Source organism: Polyodon spathula, chromosome 2 (genome assembly GCF_017654505.1).
Source record: "Polyodon spathula isolate WHYD16114869_AA chromosome 2, ASM1765450v1, whole genome shotgun sequence".
NCBI lineage: Eukaryota > Metazoa > Chordata > Actinopteri > Acipenseriformes > Polyodontidae > Polyodon > Polyodon spathula.
The window spans coordinates 86,217,338-86,232,161 of record NC_054535.1 but is presented as its reverse complement, the minus strand read 5'-3'; the positions used below and the strand labels follow the sequence as shown (position 1 = coordinate 86,232,161).

At 35.0% G+C, this 14,824-nt stretch overlaps 1 protein-coding gene across 1 annotated transcript in view; it reads left to right on the top strand.

Annotated features, from left to right (window-relative positions):
- Window positions 1-10,406, top strand: part of LOC121302825 (3'-5' RNA helicase YTHDC2) — a 38,272-nt gene extending 27,866 nt beyond the window's left edge. Inside the window, exons 27-31 of the mRNA XM_041233074.1 lie at window positions 5,199-5,376; window positions 7,979-8,182; window positions 8,412-8,594; window positions 9,817-9,921; window positions 10,281-10,406. Of these exons, the coding sequence (XP_041089008.1) occupies window positions 5,199-5,376; window positions 7,979-8,182; window positions 8,412-8,594; window positions 9,817-9,921; window positions 10,281-10,286 (676 nt within the window). The 3' untranslated portion in view covers window positions 10,287-10,406. The remainder of the gene's footprint in view (window positions 1-5,198; window positions 5,377-7,978; window positions 8,183-8,411; window positions 8,595-9,816; window positions 9,922-10,280) is intronic.
- The last annotated feature ends 4,418 nt before the right edge of the window (window positions 10,407-14,824 follow it).

Below are 14,824 nucleotides of genomic sequence, written 5' to 3'. Positions count from 1 at the left end.
CCATCGACGATCCCCAACAAACTTATCAGAACGGGAGCAATTTTCCCATGAAGAATGGACAAAAATGTCACCATCCTACTGTGCAAAGCTAGTAGAGACCTATCCAAAAAGACTCATAGCAGTAATTGCTGCAAAAGGTGCTTTTACCAAGTACTGACTTAAGAGGCTAAATACTTATGCAACCATTAAATTTCGTTTTGTACATTTTCATTGCACGTTTTGCTGACATTTAACCTCTTCCTAATATAATAATGTTCAGTCTAACCACTACAGCTTTGAATAAAAAAAGTTTGTTTGAAAAACTGTGAGTACATTATTTGTAATTCAACAACGTGACAGTATTAGTAGGAGGTGAATACTGCGTGTATATGTGTGTGTGTGTATATATATATATGTAAAACATCTTTATTTCTGTATAGCGCCTTTCATAATGTACTGAAGGAAGGCCACTCATACGTGGCACAGTACATCAAACATAATATTTTTAACTTTTTGGACTATAAAAATATTTTTTACCAATGTAAAGATGATGCACACAGGTTACAACTGCCTATATATATATATATATATATATATATATATATATATATATATATATATATATATATATATATATATATATATATACATACATACACACACACACACACACACACAGTACCAGTCAGAAGTTTGAGTACACCTGCTTGAAACCAGGTTTTTCATGATTATCTATGCTTTTAACTGTATACTCTTGTCTATAAACACTTAATATTTCATTATGTGATACGTGTACTTATATAAGCTGATAATCATACGTGAATTGCATTGAAAAAATTCATTTTTAAATGAAAATGTAAATCTTGTCAATATTAATGAAATGGTTACCCAAAGTAAGGGGATTTCGGTCTGAAGCCCAAGTCAGTTAAAAGTCTGAAATGTGTATAACACGGTGTTAGAACACTGGCCTAAGTATAAAAGTGTCTTTGTTAGATGTTCTCTGAGTTAACTAGCATGTTACCTAATTAACCTTTTGTCACCAATTATTGTTAACAGGTGAGGGTGCATGATTACTATAAATATAGGTAGCATAGGCACAAGTTTGTCATTCCTGAATGTAAGGCAAAATATGCTCAGTTAAGCAAAGAAAAAAGACAGTCTGTAATTACTTTAAGAAATGAAGGTCAATCTTTAAGACTAATCATAAGAACAAAGCAAGTGTCTGTAACTGCTGTGGCCAAGACCATCAAACGATTTGAAGAAACTGGCACTCATGAGGACCAAACAAGGTCAGGCAGACCAAGGGTGACCTCAGAATCAGAACAAGTTCATTCGAGTCACAAGTTACTAGAAGTACAGATGTTTCAACATCAACTGTTCAGAGGAGATTGCGTGAAGCTGGCCAAACTGGAAGAATTGCTGCAAAGAAACCATTATTAAGACTGCACAACTAGAGAAAGAGACTTGGCTGGGCCAAAAAACACAGAAACTGGACCTTTGAGGAGTGGAAGTCGGTCTTATGGACCGATGACTCAAAATTTGAAATATTTGGGTCCAACTGCCGAGTATTTGTAAGACGCAGAGAGGGTGAGCGCATGAGTTCTGCATGTGTGGTTCCCACTGTCAAGCATGGAGGAGGCAGTGTCATGGTCTGGGGTTGCTTTGCTGGTGACAGAGTTGATGATCTTTACCAAGTCTATGGCAAGCTCAACCAGCATGGCTATCATAGCATACTTCAGAGGCATGCCATTCCATCAGGATTACGGCTAGTTGGGCAGTCCTTCATTCTTCAGCAAGATAATGACCCGAAACACACCTCAAAGTTGTGCAAAAACTATCTGGCGAAGAAGGACAACTCAATAATGACCTGGCCTGCCCAGTCTCCAGACCTCAATCCCATAGAACTTGTATGGGACGAACTGGACAGAAGAGTCAAAGCAAAGCTACACACAAGTGCCCTACATCTCTGGGAATTGCTGCAGAAGAGCTGGGAAGATATGTCGGGTGATTTCCTGCTGAAACTTGTTAACCGAATGCCTCATGTTTGTGAGGCTGTTATTAAGGCAAAAGGTGGCTATTTTGAGGAATCTAAGACTTAGAAACAATTTTCATTTTCCTTGAACATTGCTTTGATACTCCTTATGTTTTGTTTTGTATATTGTAACATGTGTTTTCATTTTCAAGTATTTACAGAAAATATACGACATAAAATATTGTCAATTATGAAAAAAACCTAGTTTCCAGCAAGTGTACTCAAACTTTTGACTGGTACTGTATATCTCCCTAGTAAATGCCTTTGACTTATCTAATCAGTAAAAAGTAATCAGTCTTCTGGGTAAAAAATGACACACATCAGGTGTTTAAAGATTCGCAAGGAGTTAGACTTGGACCCCTTGTTTGATTTAAGTGGGGCAGGCATCACTGATGCAATGGCAGCTGAATTCACGATATGATAAGATAGACCCAGGTAATTATGGCCCTATTAATTTAAGTTCTGTAACTTAACTTATGCAACATGGTGCAAGCAATATTAAGAGGTAAGCTTGAAGACAATATTATCGGGGACAAGGGAGGATATGTAATTAGAGACAGAACTGGTTAAAAGCAGAGAGTAATGTTGGATTGGGGAGATGTACTTTGTGGGGTACCACAGAGGACTGTACTTGGACCCTTACTGTTCCTCATTTATATAAATAACGTGGACCAAGATACACCTTGCAAGATTTTGAAATTTGCAGATGATACCAAACTTGGGGGAGTAGTGGACTCTGAAACTGCTGCCAAGCTAATGCAGAGGGATTTGGATATTTTCTGTAACTGGGCAAATTCATTTTAATGTTAATAAATGTAACTTATTGCATATTGGGCTTAATAATCCAGGTTTTAAGTATACAATAAACAGGTTGGAAATAGGGGATGAGGACTTTGAAAAGGATCTTGGGGTTATAGTGGAGTCATCATTAAAAGTCTTGCCAATATGGTGAAGCAATTAAAAAGGCAAATAGAATGTTAGGCTATATTATAAGAAGTGTGCAATATAAGTCTAGAGAAGTTACGCTAAGATTATACAGTGTCCTAATTGGACCCCACCTTGAATACTGTGTGCAGTTTTGGCCACTTCACTACAAAAAAATATATCATTCCACTCAAGAAGGTACAGATAAAAGGCCAATTAGTATGATCCCAGGACGGAATGACATGAGCTATGAAGAAAGGTTGAAATAATTAAATCTCTTAAATATAGAAAACAAAAAGGGAAAGAGGGGGCTTGATTGAAGTCTATAAAATCATAAATGGAATCGACAAAATTAGCACAAGACACTACTTCAAAGTTAGCTTACGATATCACAGAGTAGAACAAGAGGGCATAAGTGGAAGCTGAGTAAAAGTAAGTTTACAACAGAAGATAGGAAGAACAGAGTTATAAATGCATGTAGTAGCCAACCAGGTGAAATAATAAATTAGATTTAAATTAGATTCCCCATTAGGGTAGAATGGTGTGCTGACAATGGACGAGCCTTGATGGGCCAAATAGCCTTTTTTCGTTACCAAAGAGCTTGAAATAGCTGTTTTGTATTTATGGCTCAAGCTTTATGTTATTGAGAATGAAAAATTAACTAAACTATTGCACTAGGTGTCTTTCATGGGCTATAGTTTTGTTTCTTGCTTGCTTAATATCCCCCATAGGCATGAAAAAAAAATAACTTGGATATGACATTACGTAAAGCAATTTATTGCTTATCAGAATGGGGATAAATATGAGTAAAGTGTATGTCGACATGTTTTTTTTTTTCTTTGGGATATTTTGCACTAATAATTGAGAGTATCAGAATTTGTGGATGTAAGGAAGAATCTGTAATCTACATATAAGTAAGGTGGATGTGCAGTACTGGTACAAAATATGGCAAAACAACAAATGATTTACACTACAGCAAGGCTAGAGGTAGGGATTGTATTGACCATTTTTCCTCATTTAGATACGCCTTACTTATTAAATTCCTGGTATCCCTGAATAGATAACCGTCTGCTCTTTAAAAAATATGTGATATATTTTAATGAGCTAGACATCTCACAAATAGAATGCTACCCCAAAATGTTCTCCTACTGAAAGAGTGTCAAAATTGATGGTTAGCTGTTAATGTGTCATTTTCTATCCCTGGTTATCCAAATAATTATCCATTATCCAAATAATTTATTACACATCAAAAAGTGACAATATTGATTTTTCAAGATTACACAAGTCAGAGTGATGGTAGTATAAATAAGGTTATGAAAATAGAGCTTCTTGCTGTATGAGTTGATGCTGAATAATGTCATGCTGTTACATAGGTCAAGGACAGTGGAATTGGTTCAGGTTTAGAAATGCCCAATTTACTGGAAGCAATTGCTTTCAAGTTGTTTGTATTTCCACCAAAATTTTGATAGGGGATGTAGACTTTCTATAGGCACTATATATATATATATATATATATATATATATATATATATATATATATATATATATATATATATATGTGTGTGTGTAGTGCCTATAGAAAGTCTAGTGTGTAGCATATAGGAAGTCCCCTTTCAAAAATTCGCCTTTTGTTGCCTTATAGCCTGGAATTAAAATGCATTAATATATATATATATATATATATATTTTTTCACTTATCTACACATCCTACCCCACAACTTCAAAGTGAAAAAAATATTCTAGAAATATGTAGAAAATTAATTAAAAATTAAAACTGAAATATCTTGGTTGGATAAGTGTCCACCCCCCCTGTTAATGAAACCTAGTGCTTACAATTTAAAACTACTAGAGTGCTATCCAAACAAAATATATTAGTTTTTGCAAATAAAACAAGATGCTTTGGAAGATTCTTGTTATAAATAAGTAAAGCATACATTTCTGCTGTACTTTCAACAGAGCTATTTTAATGATCATATTTGTAAGCATGTTTTTGAGATCTTAATTCACATCACAGTTTCTTTTTTATCAGTTTATTGTGACCGTGTATAATTGTTTAATCAAAACTTACATTACATGCTGTAGTATAATGCATTCAATTTGCATACCAGTATTATCTTTTGATAATTTCCACTTTCAATACTTCTTTACCACATTAAACTTTCTCAGTAATGGAACTTGTTGTTTTTTATGTCCTGTATCTCTCTTGCATAACATTAGCAGTTTCCCAGAATCTTAGAGACTTTTTATTTGTGTTTTACTATAGGGCTCAAATGATGTCTCCATCTCCAGCATTTTCCCAACCCAAGGGGTACAAAAACAGGGGGATTCTGCATCCTAAAAAAAGCTCTGGTGACAGGTCAAATCAGTCATCTGTGAAAACTACAGACAGCAACAGTTACCCCAGTCCCTGTGCCAGTCCTTCACCACCATCCTCAGGGAAGGTAAGGGTCCCTTCTGCAATATTTACATTTTATTTATGTCTGCCTTCTTAGCCAAGGGTTGTACCAATGTTCTTGAAACAGATGTCTGCGTGAATTCTTGACGGCAGAACATCTATAAATACTAACACTTGTTTAGTTTTCTCTGAAGCTGAGGAACTTGTAACATTAAATTGTGCGTTTCACAACACCAGTCTTGTTCCTTTTAGATGTTCCCTTAGGAGGTTTAATGTATTTTTTTCTTTTATGTTTCTCTTTCAAACTTTTGGGGGACTTCGTTGAAAGTTTAAGGTTACTGCCTGTGCTTTAGGACTTTTCTTTTTTTATAACCTGTGCAAAAAGCATACAGATATACCAAATAAGGCAGATGTACTGCTGTATAACAAATTTGAGAAATTGATCATAAGGTTTTTAAAGCTTTTATACAGAAACTGGCTCCTGCAACATTAAGCCTACCTTGACGAGTGTTGTTTTCAGGCAACTCCCCGATTTTACGTTTATTTTGTAAGGCTTTTGAAACTCTTGCTTATCTATTGCCCTGGCCTTGTAGGGAGTAAATTACTTTTCGTAACTCGGACGGATCATAAAGCTTTTGTTTTCGCATAAGTCATTTCTGCTTAATAAACTTTTTTGAGCATATGTACAAACCATAATCAAACCAATTAAAACTGCTTCTGAAAGCACTTTTGCTAAAAGTGATAGGCTATAACTTTAGGTAAGTGTCACAGAACGCCTAATAAAACACTATACAAATGGGACACGTAGGCTTTTTCTGATACAGGCATCCTGTGTGGGGTGCTTTACACATTGTTCTGTTCCAGTTAAATGGCACAAGCATGTGTAAACATTGTGTGATTTTTTTCCTGTGTTTTTAATATAAGCTTGGAATGAACGCAGGGTTAATGAACTCTTAAAATCAAGCTGTACATAGCTAGTGTACATCAGCAGTTTTCAATGACCAGCCTTGTCGTTCGACCTTGTGATGCGTGGGGTATGGTGCTTTGCTGCCTGATGAGTTTTGCAAAATTCTCAATCTTAAGAAGTTGTTCTTAAATTTAACTTCTTGTTATCTGGGATTCTGCTGACTTTGGTGAAGTGAAGAAGAAACGCAGATGTTAACTGTTAATGTGATTTGTCTCACACCATGCATCACGCTAGTGAAATAAGACCAAATTTGGTCAAGGAAATTCCGTAAGCTTTATATCTGTACTGCAATTGCTTTGCTCAACTCAGCTCAGAAAAAAATCGAACACCTCTGATGCCGTGAGACATACCATCTCTATGCCATGGCAACTCAGAAGAAACTAACATCTACCCTGATGCCCGCTCAGAACACCATCAGCTAAGGCCTGTGAGTGAGATCACAGATGTATCACATTTGATTTGCTTTGTTCCTGAAATAACTTTTTTGATTGAAACCACCTGAAGAGACTACTGGCTTACTCGTTTTTATGAAGAAAATGAACCTTACAATTTACTTACAGCTATATGCAGCAAACCTTGGTTTCTGACTTCCTCTTAAAACAAAATCTCAAGTACCATACTACTGGTAATGATTTTCAAAGTTCTGTAATGTTGTCTAGATAAACAGAGTGACGATTTGTGCTCCAATGACCTAATTCATCTGATTTTGAAGTAATCTACATAACACAGTAAGGATTTTAATTGTTTTCACTGTTCATATATGCATGTGGCGAAGTGGTTAACAGTGTGCAGGTGCAGGAATGGAGCAATGATCAATGAACAGACAGACAACGATAATCCAGGTGCAATGATATTTTATTTGTAAATCCAATGGTCTGATGACACAAATACAGCAAACAATAACAATGCTTACAAGCAATACAACAGCGTATATTGCTCTGTTTTAATCCACGGGTTGGTCCTGAAATAATAACAGTCCCATTCTTAAACACCCACACATAACACAAAACACAAACACAAGTCCACAGTGAGTGAGATAGTGCTCGTGGTGTAAATACAGTTATTCGTGAACAAGGTGCAGTGTTATCTGGGTTTAGTGCTGGTCTTTAGCAACAGCTCTGGATCATGTTAGCTGTCTAATAACAATAAACTAACAGTTTTTTAGACATGACAAACAAACTAAATACTCACGATTACAGTACAGAATTTTTTTACAGAAAAGAGGTGTTTCTTTTTTTTTTTGTTATATCATGGGAACTTTACATACTAAAGTATTGTAGTACTTTAGTAGTATTTACAGGCCCGTGAACACTTAATTTGATGAAACTTTGCATGGGGGAGTGTTAAATAATAAGCTATACTGTAAATGTAGATCACAACAGTTGCTCAATTTCAGTCAGCTCCAAGCACGTAACACAAGCTTTATTAAAACAATCATTACTACTCAATATCTGAGTAACAAGACTAAGAACCACTCAGAATTATTGCCAATGTCATTAAAAAGTGTCTTTAAACAGTGACCTATGAGTTTTAAGAGCCCTCTATTCTATTTTGAGTAAATCGTTGTGCTTTCATACTATGTCATTCTAGATCAACTGTAGTTTTGCTTTATTAACGTGGTAGATAAATGTTTTAATGGCTGTATCACTAAAAATATATATATATATATTTTTGTTCCCAGTGTTCTAAATCTTCCTCTCCCAGACCAAATACGCCATTCCGTTACTTTATTATGAAGAGCAGTAACCTACGTAACATTGAGATCTCCCAGCAAAAGGGAATCTGGTCCACAACTCCTAGTAACGAGCTCAAGCTGAACCGATCCTTCTTGGAGAGCAGCATTGTCTTTCTGGTGTTTTCTGTGCAAGGATCTGGACACTTTCAGGTAGGTGTTTGTGCCTGTATCTGTTTTCATTAACCCTTGCTTTGTTTTCCTACATTTGTGGGCTTTTAAAAGAGAAACTGATACGATGAAATAAACCATACCCATTGTTATTGGTTTACTCTGACTGAAATAATAATAATAATATATATATATATATATATATATATATATATATATATATATATATATATATATATATATATATATATATATATATATATAATTTCAGGGTTATGCAAGAATGTCCTCAGAAATAGGACAGGAGAGGAGCCAGGAGTGGGGCTCTACAGGTCTTGGGGGAGTTTTCAAGGTGGAATGGATCAAGAAGGAGAGCCTCCCTTTTCAGCATGCACACCAGCTGCTTAACCCCTGGAATGACAATAAGAAAGTGCAGATCAGCAGAGATGGGCAGGTAACCATTGTTCTTTAAATTGGTATGTACAGTTCTGATTTCAATATATATTTTAATGCAAGGACAATTTTTGGTTGGAAGTAGCATTGCTTTTAGAAGTATTTCTTCATTAAATCTGTAAACAAACCTACAACAGCCAATCTTTAACAAATTGTCATAAACAGTTTGGTGTTGAATCTGTGCTGAAATATTTACATTTCGGTTTGGTAAAGGGGATTTCTGCTTTGTAGAAACTTTTAATTCTTTGGTCAGTACTCGGATGGAAAATGGAGATTAATGTAGCTCCTACAACATGAAATCAACGCGCAGTATAAAAAAATGATTTAAATTCATAAGAATAGGTAGTCAAATAAAATTGATTAGCCACAGTATAGGTAACAAGCTTACGTGCGTCTTAGTAAACTCATTAAAACCAGGAATGGATCAAATTGCTATACAGTGGTAGTCTTATTTCTATCCCTGCACAGCCTAAAACACAAATGGAGATGTGTGCAGCAGGCTCCAAACATTTTAACATTTGTTTCCTGCCTCCTTTTATCTCCTTTTCCATCTATTACATTCTTTGTCATGTTAGAAACTGTTACATTGATGGAATTTAATGATCTTTTGCATATGTCAAAGAGCTTTGTCTAGACATGTTTATTTTTGGGCCAAACAGATGAGGGTGGGATTGTAAGGTCACAAAATGATTACTTACAGTGGCATAGTAAATCCCAAATAAGAAAATGCGTATTTCTAATATTACAGTTGTAAATTAATTAGAATTGTTTTCTCCTGAAATGTATACATTTTACAGAATAAGTAAACCTGTACTGCATTTATAGACAGCAGAAAATTGACCCTATTTATGTGTAATGCAATTGTATCCAATAAACACAAGATTATCAGAACAAATTGTGTATTTGGATAATTGAGTGTCTCTGAAAGTGTTAGGGTGGCGAATGCTTTTTGAAGTTAAGAGTTATGGGCAGGGGCCTTCCACGGAAATTATCCAGACAGACCAAAGCCACATAGTCACATGCCAGCATCCCATGTAACTGCAGTGCTTCAGGCCATTATTCCAGACCAATGCCAGTGCTCAGGTCAAAGTTCTGTAATAATGTTATTTGGATTACAGATACATAAATGTACCAGTGAAGTCAGTTTGCTGAGTTTGTCCTGAAACATTAGACAAAGTATATTTTCATTGCTATCTTTCATTCACACTACCATTTCTGTGCAGGAGCTGGAGCCTCAGGTTGGTGGGCAGTTGCTACAACTTTGGGAACAGGCTTCTTTGATAGGAAAAACACTACAAATAGACTCCAGGCTTGGCGTACTGGGAGAGGTAGGCATTTGTTTAATCACTGTAAACACAGTGTTCAGTCTCACTTTTGTTTTCCCGCAAAGTACAGCTGTTCAGATTGTTAAAAACAAAAAACCTTAAACTGTGTATATAAAGACATCTCACAAGGCAATATCGCCAAGTCAATCTTGTCTTTCTAGGTGAGCTTGTATTTCTGCATCATTAAATCATGTTTAAAGTGAATTAAGAGTAATCTTTAGAGACGCCCTGACCTAACTAAAGAATTCAAAGAAAGTTACTTGTATTTCCTTGGAATAGTGGAATGAGGCCAGTTGTTTTTCTACATTTATATAACTTGAGATGTTTCATCAACTAATTGCTGTTTCTTTTTTCCTCAGTAGTCTTAAAGGCTGATCATTTGGCTGAACCAAGACCATGAAGATTCTAGTTTCTTAAAGCTGGACTAGGTAGTATCAGATGTTAATGACTCTCTCTCTCTCTCTCTCTCTCTCTCTCTCTCTCTCTCTCTCTCTATATATATATATATATATATATATATATATATATATATATATATATATATATATATATATATTAAAATTGTTAGATTTTTTGTTAACTTTTTTTCAAGGGTTGCACTGATATCAAAACATTTAGTCATCAGCTGTTCAGATGATGTCAATGAACATTGTTATTACTCAGTTCTTACTTGAATATGCTTCTCAATCATCGTCATTACACCACTCTACACATATATTTAATTTAGTAATCTACCGCTTTTTGTGGTTTTATACCATAGATCTAATTGTGTGACCTGTTGTATATAGTGCATGTGTGTAGTAAAAAGGTACCGTGTTTAAATAATTATTTCTTTGTATGTGTTTGAGGATTTCAGCAGCCAACTTTCAAAATTTGGAAACAAAGGATTTATGGCAAGACAAGGGTAGCAATTGTATTGCTCATTTGTCCTCACTCAGACCCTTTACTTACTAAATATCTTGGTATCCCTGAAAAGATAATCGCCCGAGTGAAGTTATTCGGCAAAAACTCCCCATCCCCAGTTGTACTGCTTTCCTAAAAAAAAAGGAAAGCATTCCGGGGTACCATTCTATTTGTGAGATGTCTTGCTCATTAAAATATTTAGCATATTTATAAAGAGAGGGCGATTATCTATTCAGAGATACCAGGGTATTTACTAAGTAAGGAGTCTCAGTGAGGAAAACTTGGCAGTATAACGCCCACCCCTAGTCTCGCTGTAAACTGTTTGTTTCCAAGCTTTAGAACACTACTGGATGTGCTAACTAACACTGGCACATTGAGGTAATTTGTAATAAGCAAATCTGCTCATCACTTTTTTTTTTCACCCAGTAAAGCATCCTTAATGTAAATTTTTTGAGATACCACAGCAAACCTTACATGCTATTTCTCAATATTGGACCATAAAGTTCTTCTGTAATGTAATGTGTTCCATTTTTGTTCATATTTGATTGTTCATTGTAATTCAGCACTTATTTGTAGATTTGCATTAAGTTTTTCTTCACTAAGTGTTGTCAGTTAGAGTTGTAAACACTAAATAAATATTTAGAAATTAAATAATGTCACGTATTGAATTATTTTTTTTATCCCATTCATCTACTACAATGTGAACTTGGCGAACAACTTTATAGTGATGTGATTTTGAAGCAGTGCCAGTGCTCGATGTCTTGTTATTTAAGGAACAAACTGGATAAACATAATAGATAAGGGTACTGACCCTTTTCAAGCATCTTTGTCACTAACTTTTCTTTTGCTCAAGGCTAACAGCACTGTTTGTGATGCTTGTGACAATACCGCCTGCGTCACAGTCTTCCTTAATGACATGCTATGAAGCATTGTAGGCTTGATGTTGGTGACTGAATTGCAGTACTTGCTTCTGCAACTCATTAACATTTCATAGGTTACCCATCTCTTTCACCGTCCCAACTGCTCTGTATGAGCATACAGAATGAATGGTCATAGGATCTGCTAGAAAGAAAGTATAATTCCTCAATTGTTGTCATTTCTTTCCATACTGATTACACTGTGTAACAATTATTCCTGGGTAGTAAGTGTTATTTCCAAATTGCTTATGCCTCAAAAGTATAGAAAATGGCTATTATTCCCCACAAACTTTGCTTTTGTGAATACAATATAATCGTAAATCTCGAAAAACTGCACACTTCTAAATCTGTTGTAGTCATTTTTGTATTACTTTAGTATAAATACATGTTAATTTGGATTCATATGTTGTTTTTTTCTGACTTTATGTGAACGAAAAGACACACATTTGCCCGTTTTCCCATTGGAAATAGTGATATTTTGAAATATCACTGTCCTGGTCACAAAAGCAAAGTTTGTGGGGAATAATAGCCATTTTCTATACTTTTGAGGCATAAGCAATTAGGAAATAACACTTACTACCCAGGAACAAAAATTGTGTTACATAGTGTTATCTTCTTTTATGATGGGAACCCATTTGACCATCTCCATAAACAAAAACATTTTCACACTTAAACAAGATGGCTTCAGATGACTACAGACACATGCAGAGGAGTTTCTCACCTGGTTTTGGAGGTGAAAATTTTCTGACAGCGACCTGGCAGATCAAATTCCTGGACTAAATGAATGTAGGTAATATACATAGAGAGAAAAAAAGCAGCTATTACAGGTGATTAATTCTACTTTGTTAATTTTTTTTTACTGTAGTACCCTTTTAAGATGGTGGTTTTAATATAACTAATAATTCACCACTTCAGTAAATGCTTGGTACAGCAATGCACTGACCATTACAGCAAGGATTCATGAATGTGACCATATTTTATTATTATTATTTTTTTTTAGAAATGTTTTCTATTCAATTACATAGGTCATCTGTGTAAAATAAAATTAGCTTATCAAAAGGCCCATGTTCCAACTGGAAGGCATAAGAAGGGTCTCCAGTTGGCTTCTGTTAATTAATGTTGTGTGACAGATTCCAATTTCCAAATTGCACGGCCTTAACATTCCTCAGCTTTACTGTCTGGTGATACTCACAGGAGGCTTCTATGTGATTAATTTCGAACATGAAGTAATCAGTATTGGCTCGTTGAACACTTAAGTCATTCTTTGATGCTTATAACATTAATTGAAAATGGAATGTGGGTTTTACATTGTGTTACAAACTGGACATGACAAATGACAGTTCAGGGCAATGCAAGCTAATCTTATTTTCAGACAGCAGGTGTTTTTGCCATGTGTAAAATGCAAATGTGTTTTTTTTATATATTCTTTGTCGCAATAGGGCTTCCAGGTGATGTAGAATTGTGTTTCTATTTGGTGTAACAGGATTGTCAGAACAAGGAGTTTCTTGGCTAGTTTTCATAGTTTTTATGCATGAGCACGTAGAGCACGGAGCACATACAACAGTGTACAAAAACTTTGGTGGGAGCTACAATCGCTGAACTCATCTCTGTTCAACAATAAATGAACGTTGCTGAAGAGCTTGATCATGGCAGATAAACGGTTAGGGCAGATATGTGATGGATTACTGTATATTACCATATTGATGTCATGTGACTTATTTCTGGAGTGTTCTGTAATCAATAATCGGTTTTTCAAAAGATTCAAAATATGAATTGTCTAATCCTACAGCTTAAACCTTTAATGCAAATAAGCAGTATTTCAATGTCCTTATTAAGAAATGCAGTGCACATCTTTAGAAGATATCCAACCAAAGTACAATAGAATCAAAGGTTGCTAAAAGTGGAGGATCCTGGCTTAGGCATGTGCTATGGGTATGTGAAATAAGCAATCAGACAATAGCACACTCCTGGCAGACCCGAGAATACATTCTTTAAAAGAGCAGAGGAAGATTGAAAGTCCTAAGGCTCGTTCAATCAGACCAAAACCGAGGCTGAAAATCTAGTGAAAGTGTCAGTTGTGTGTATGTCAACCAGCACAAAGACAAGTAACTTGTATTGGGAGTAACACTGACATATCCTGCGCAGGGATGCAGACTTCATCTTTACTTTTTCCCAGCCACTGAATTATTCAACAAATTTCAGTTTTTTTTTCTTAGCAGAGTCCATCCTTTGAACATGTTGTTTGATGGCTACAGACACAAAGCAACTTGCCTAGTACTGTATGAAATAGTTAAAAAAAATAAATAAATAAATAAATAAATAAATTAAAAAAAGAGAATAACTTAATATACACAATTTGCAATTCTGCCATCTAATATTAGCCACTTAAAGTGGCTATTGATTAAACATTGCTATTTATAATTCTGCTTAATGTTATCAGTTTTCTTTTTTTAAAAAAAGTAATACACCATTTCACTACATTTTTAAATGTCTTTCTTTGATTTCAAGCTCCGATTGCCAAAGTACGGCGGCTCATTGAGGGCATAAAAAAAAACCAACAAAAACAATCTTTGTTATGTCGAGATAACGACATAATTTATCTCGGGATCTCGATATTACCATTCCGTTATCACAAGATAATTTATACTAGGATCTCAAGAAAACAGAAGTCATCATGTTTTCCTGAGAATTTCATTTGTCTTGTGATCTCCACAAAATGACTTGGACTGTTGTAATCGTGAGCAATTTCAGACATAAAACATTATTTCTTTCATTTTTTGATGGCCTCAATGAGACATTGTACCAAAGCCCACTTTTTTTTGTAGACTGAAAAAATAAAGTTTGTCAAGTTTGAGATGGTTTAAAACTACAGGACTTTATATTTTAGGATACATCTATATTTTTCACAATTGGTCACGAATATTTTACAATCATCTTTTAACCTTTTTACCTTCATAAATGTGTATATATATAGTAGCAACCATTGTTCTAACGTCTTGTTTTACAACCCTTCATGAAAGATGATAACCCTGTTTTTCCTTTTTCTTAAGAGTGCAAACTAATAATAATTTAATAGGATGCTTTGT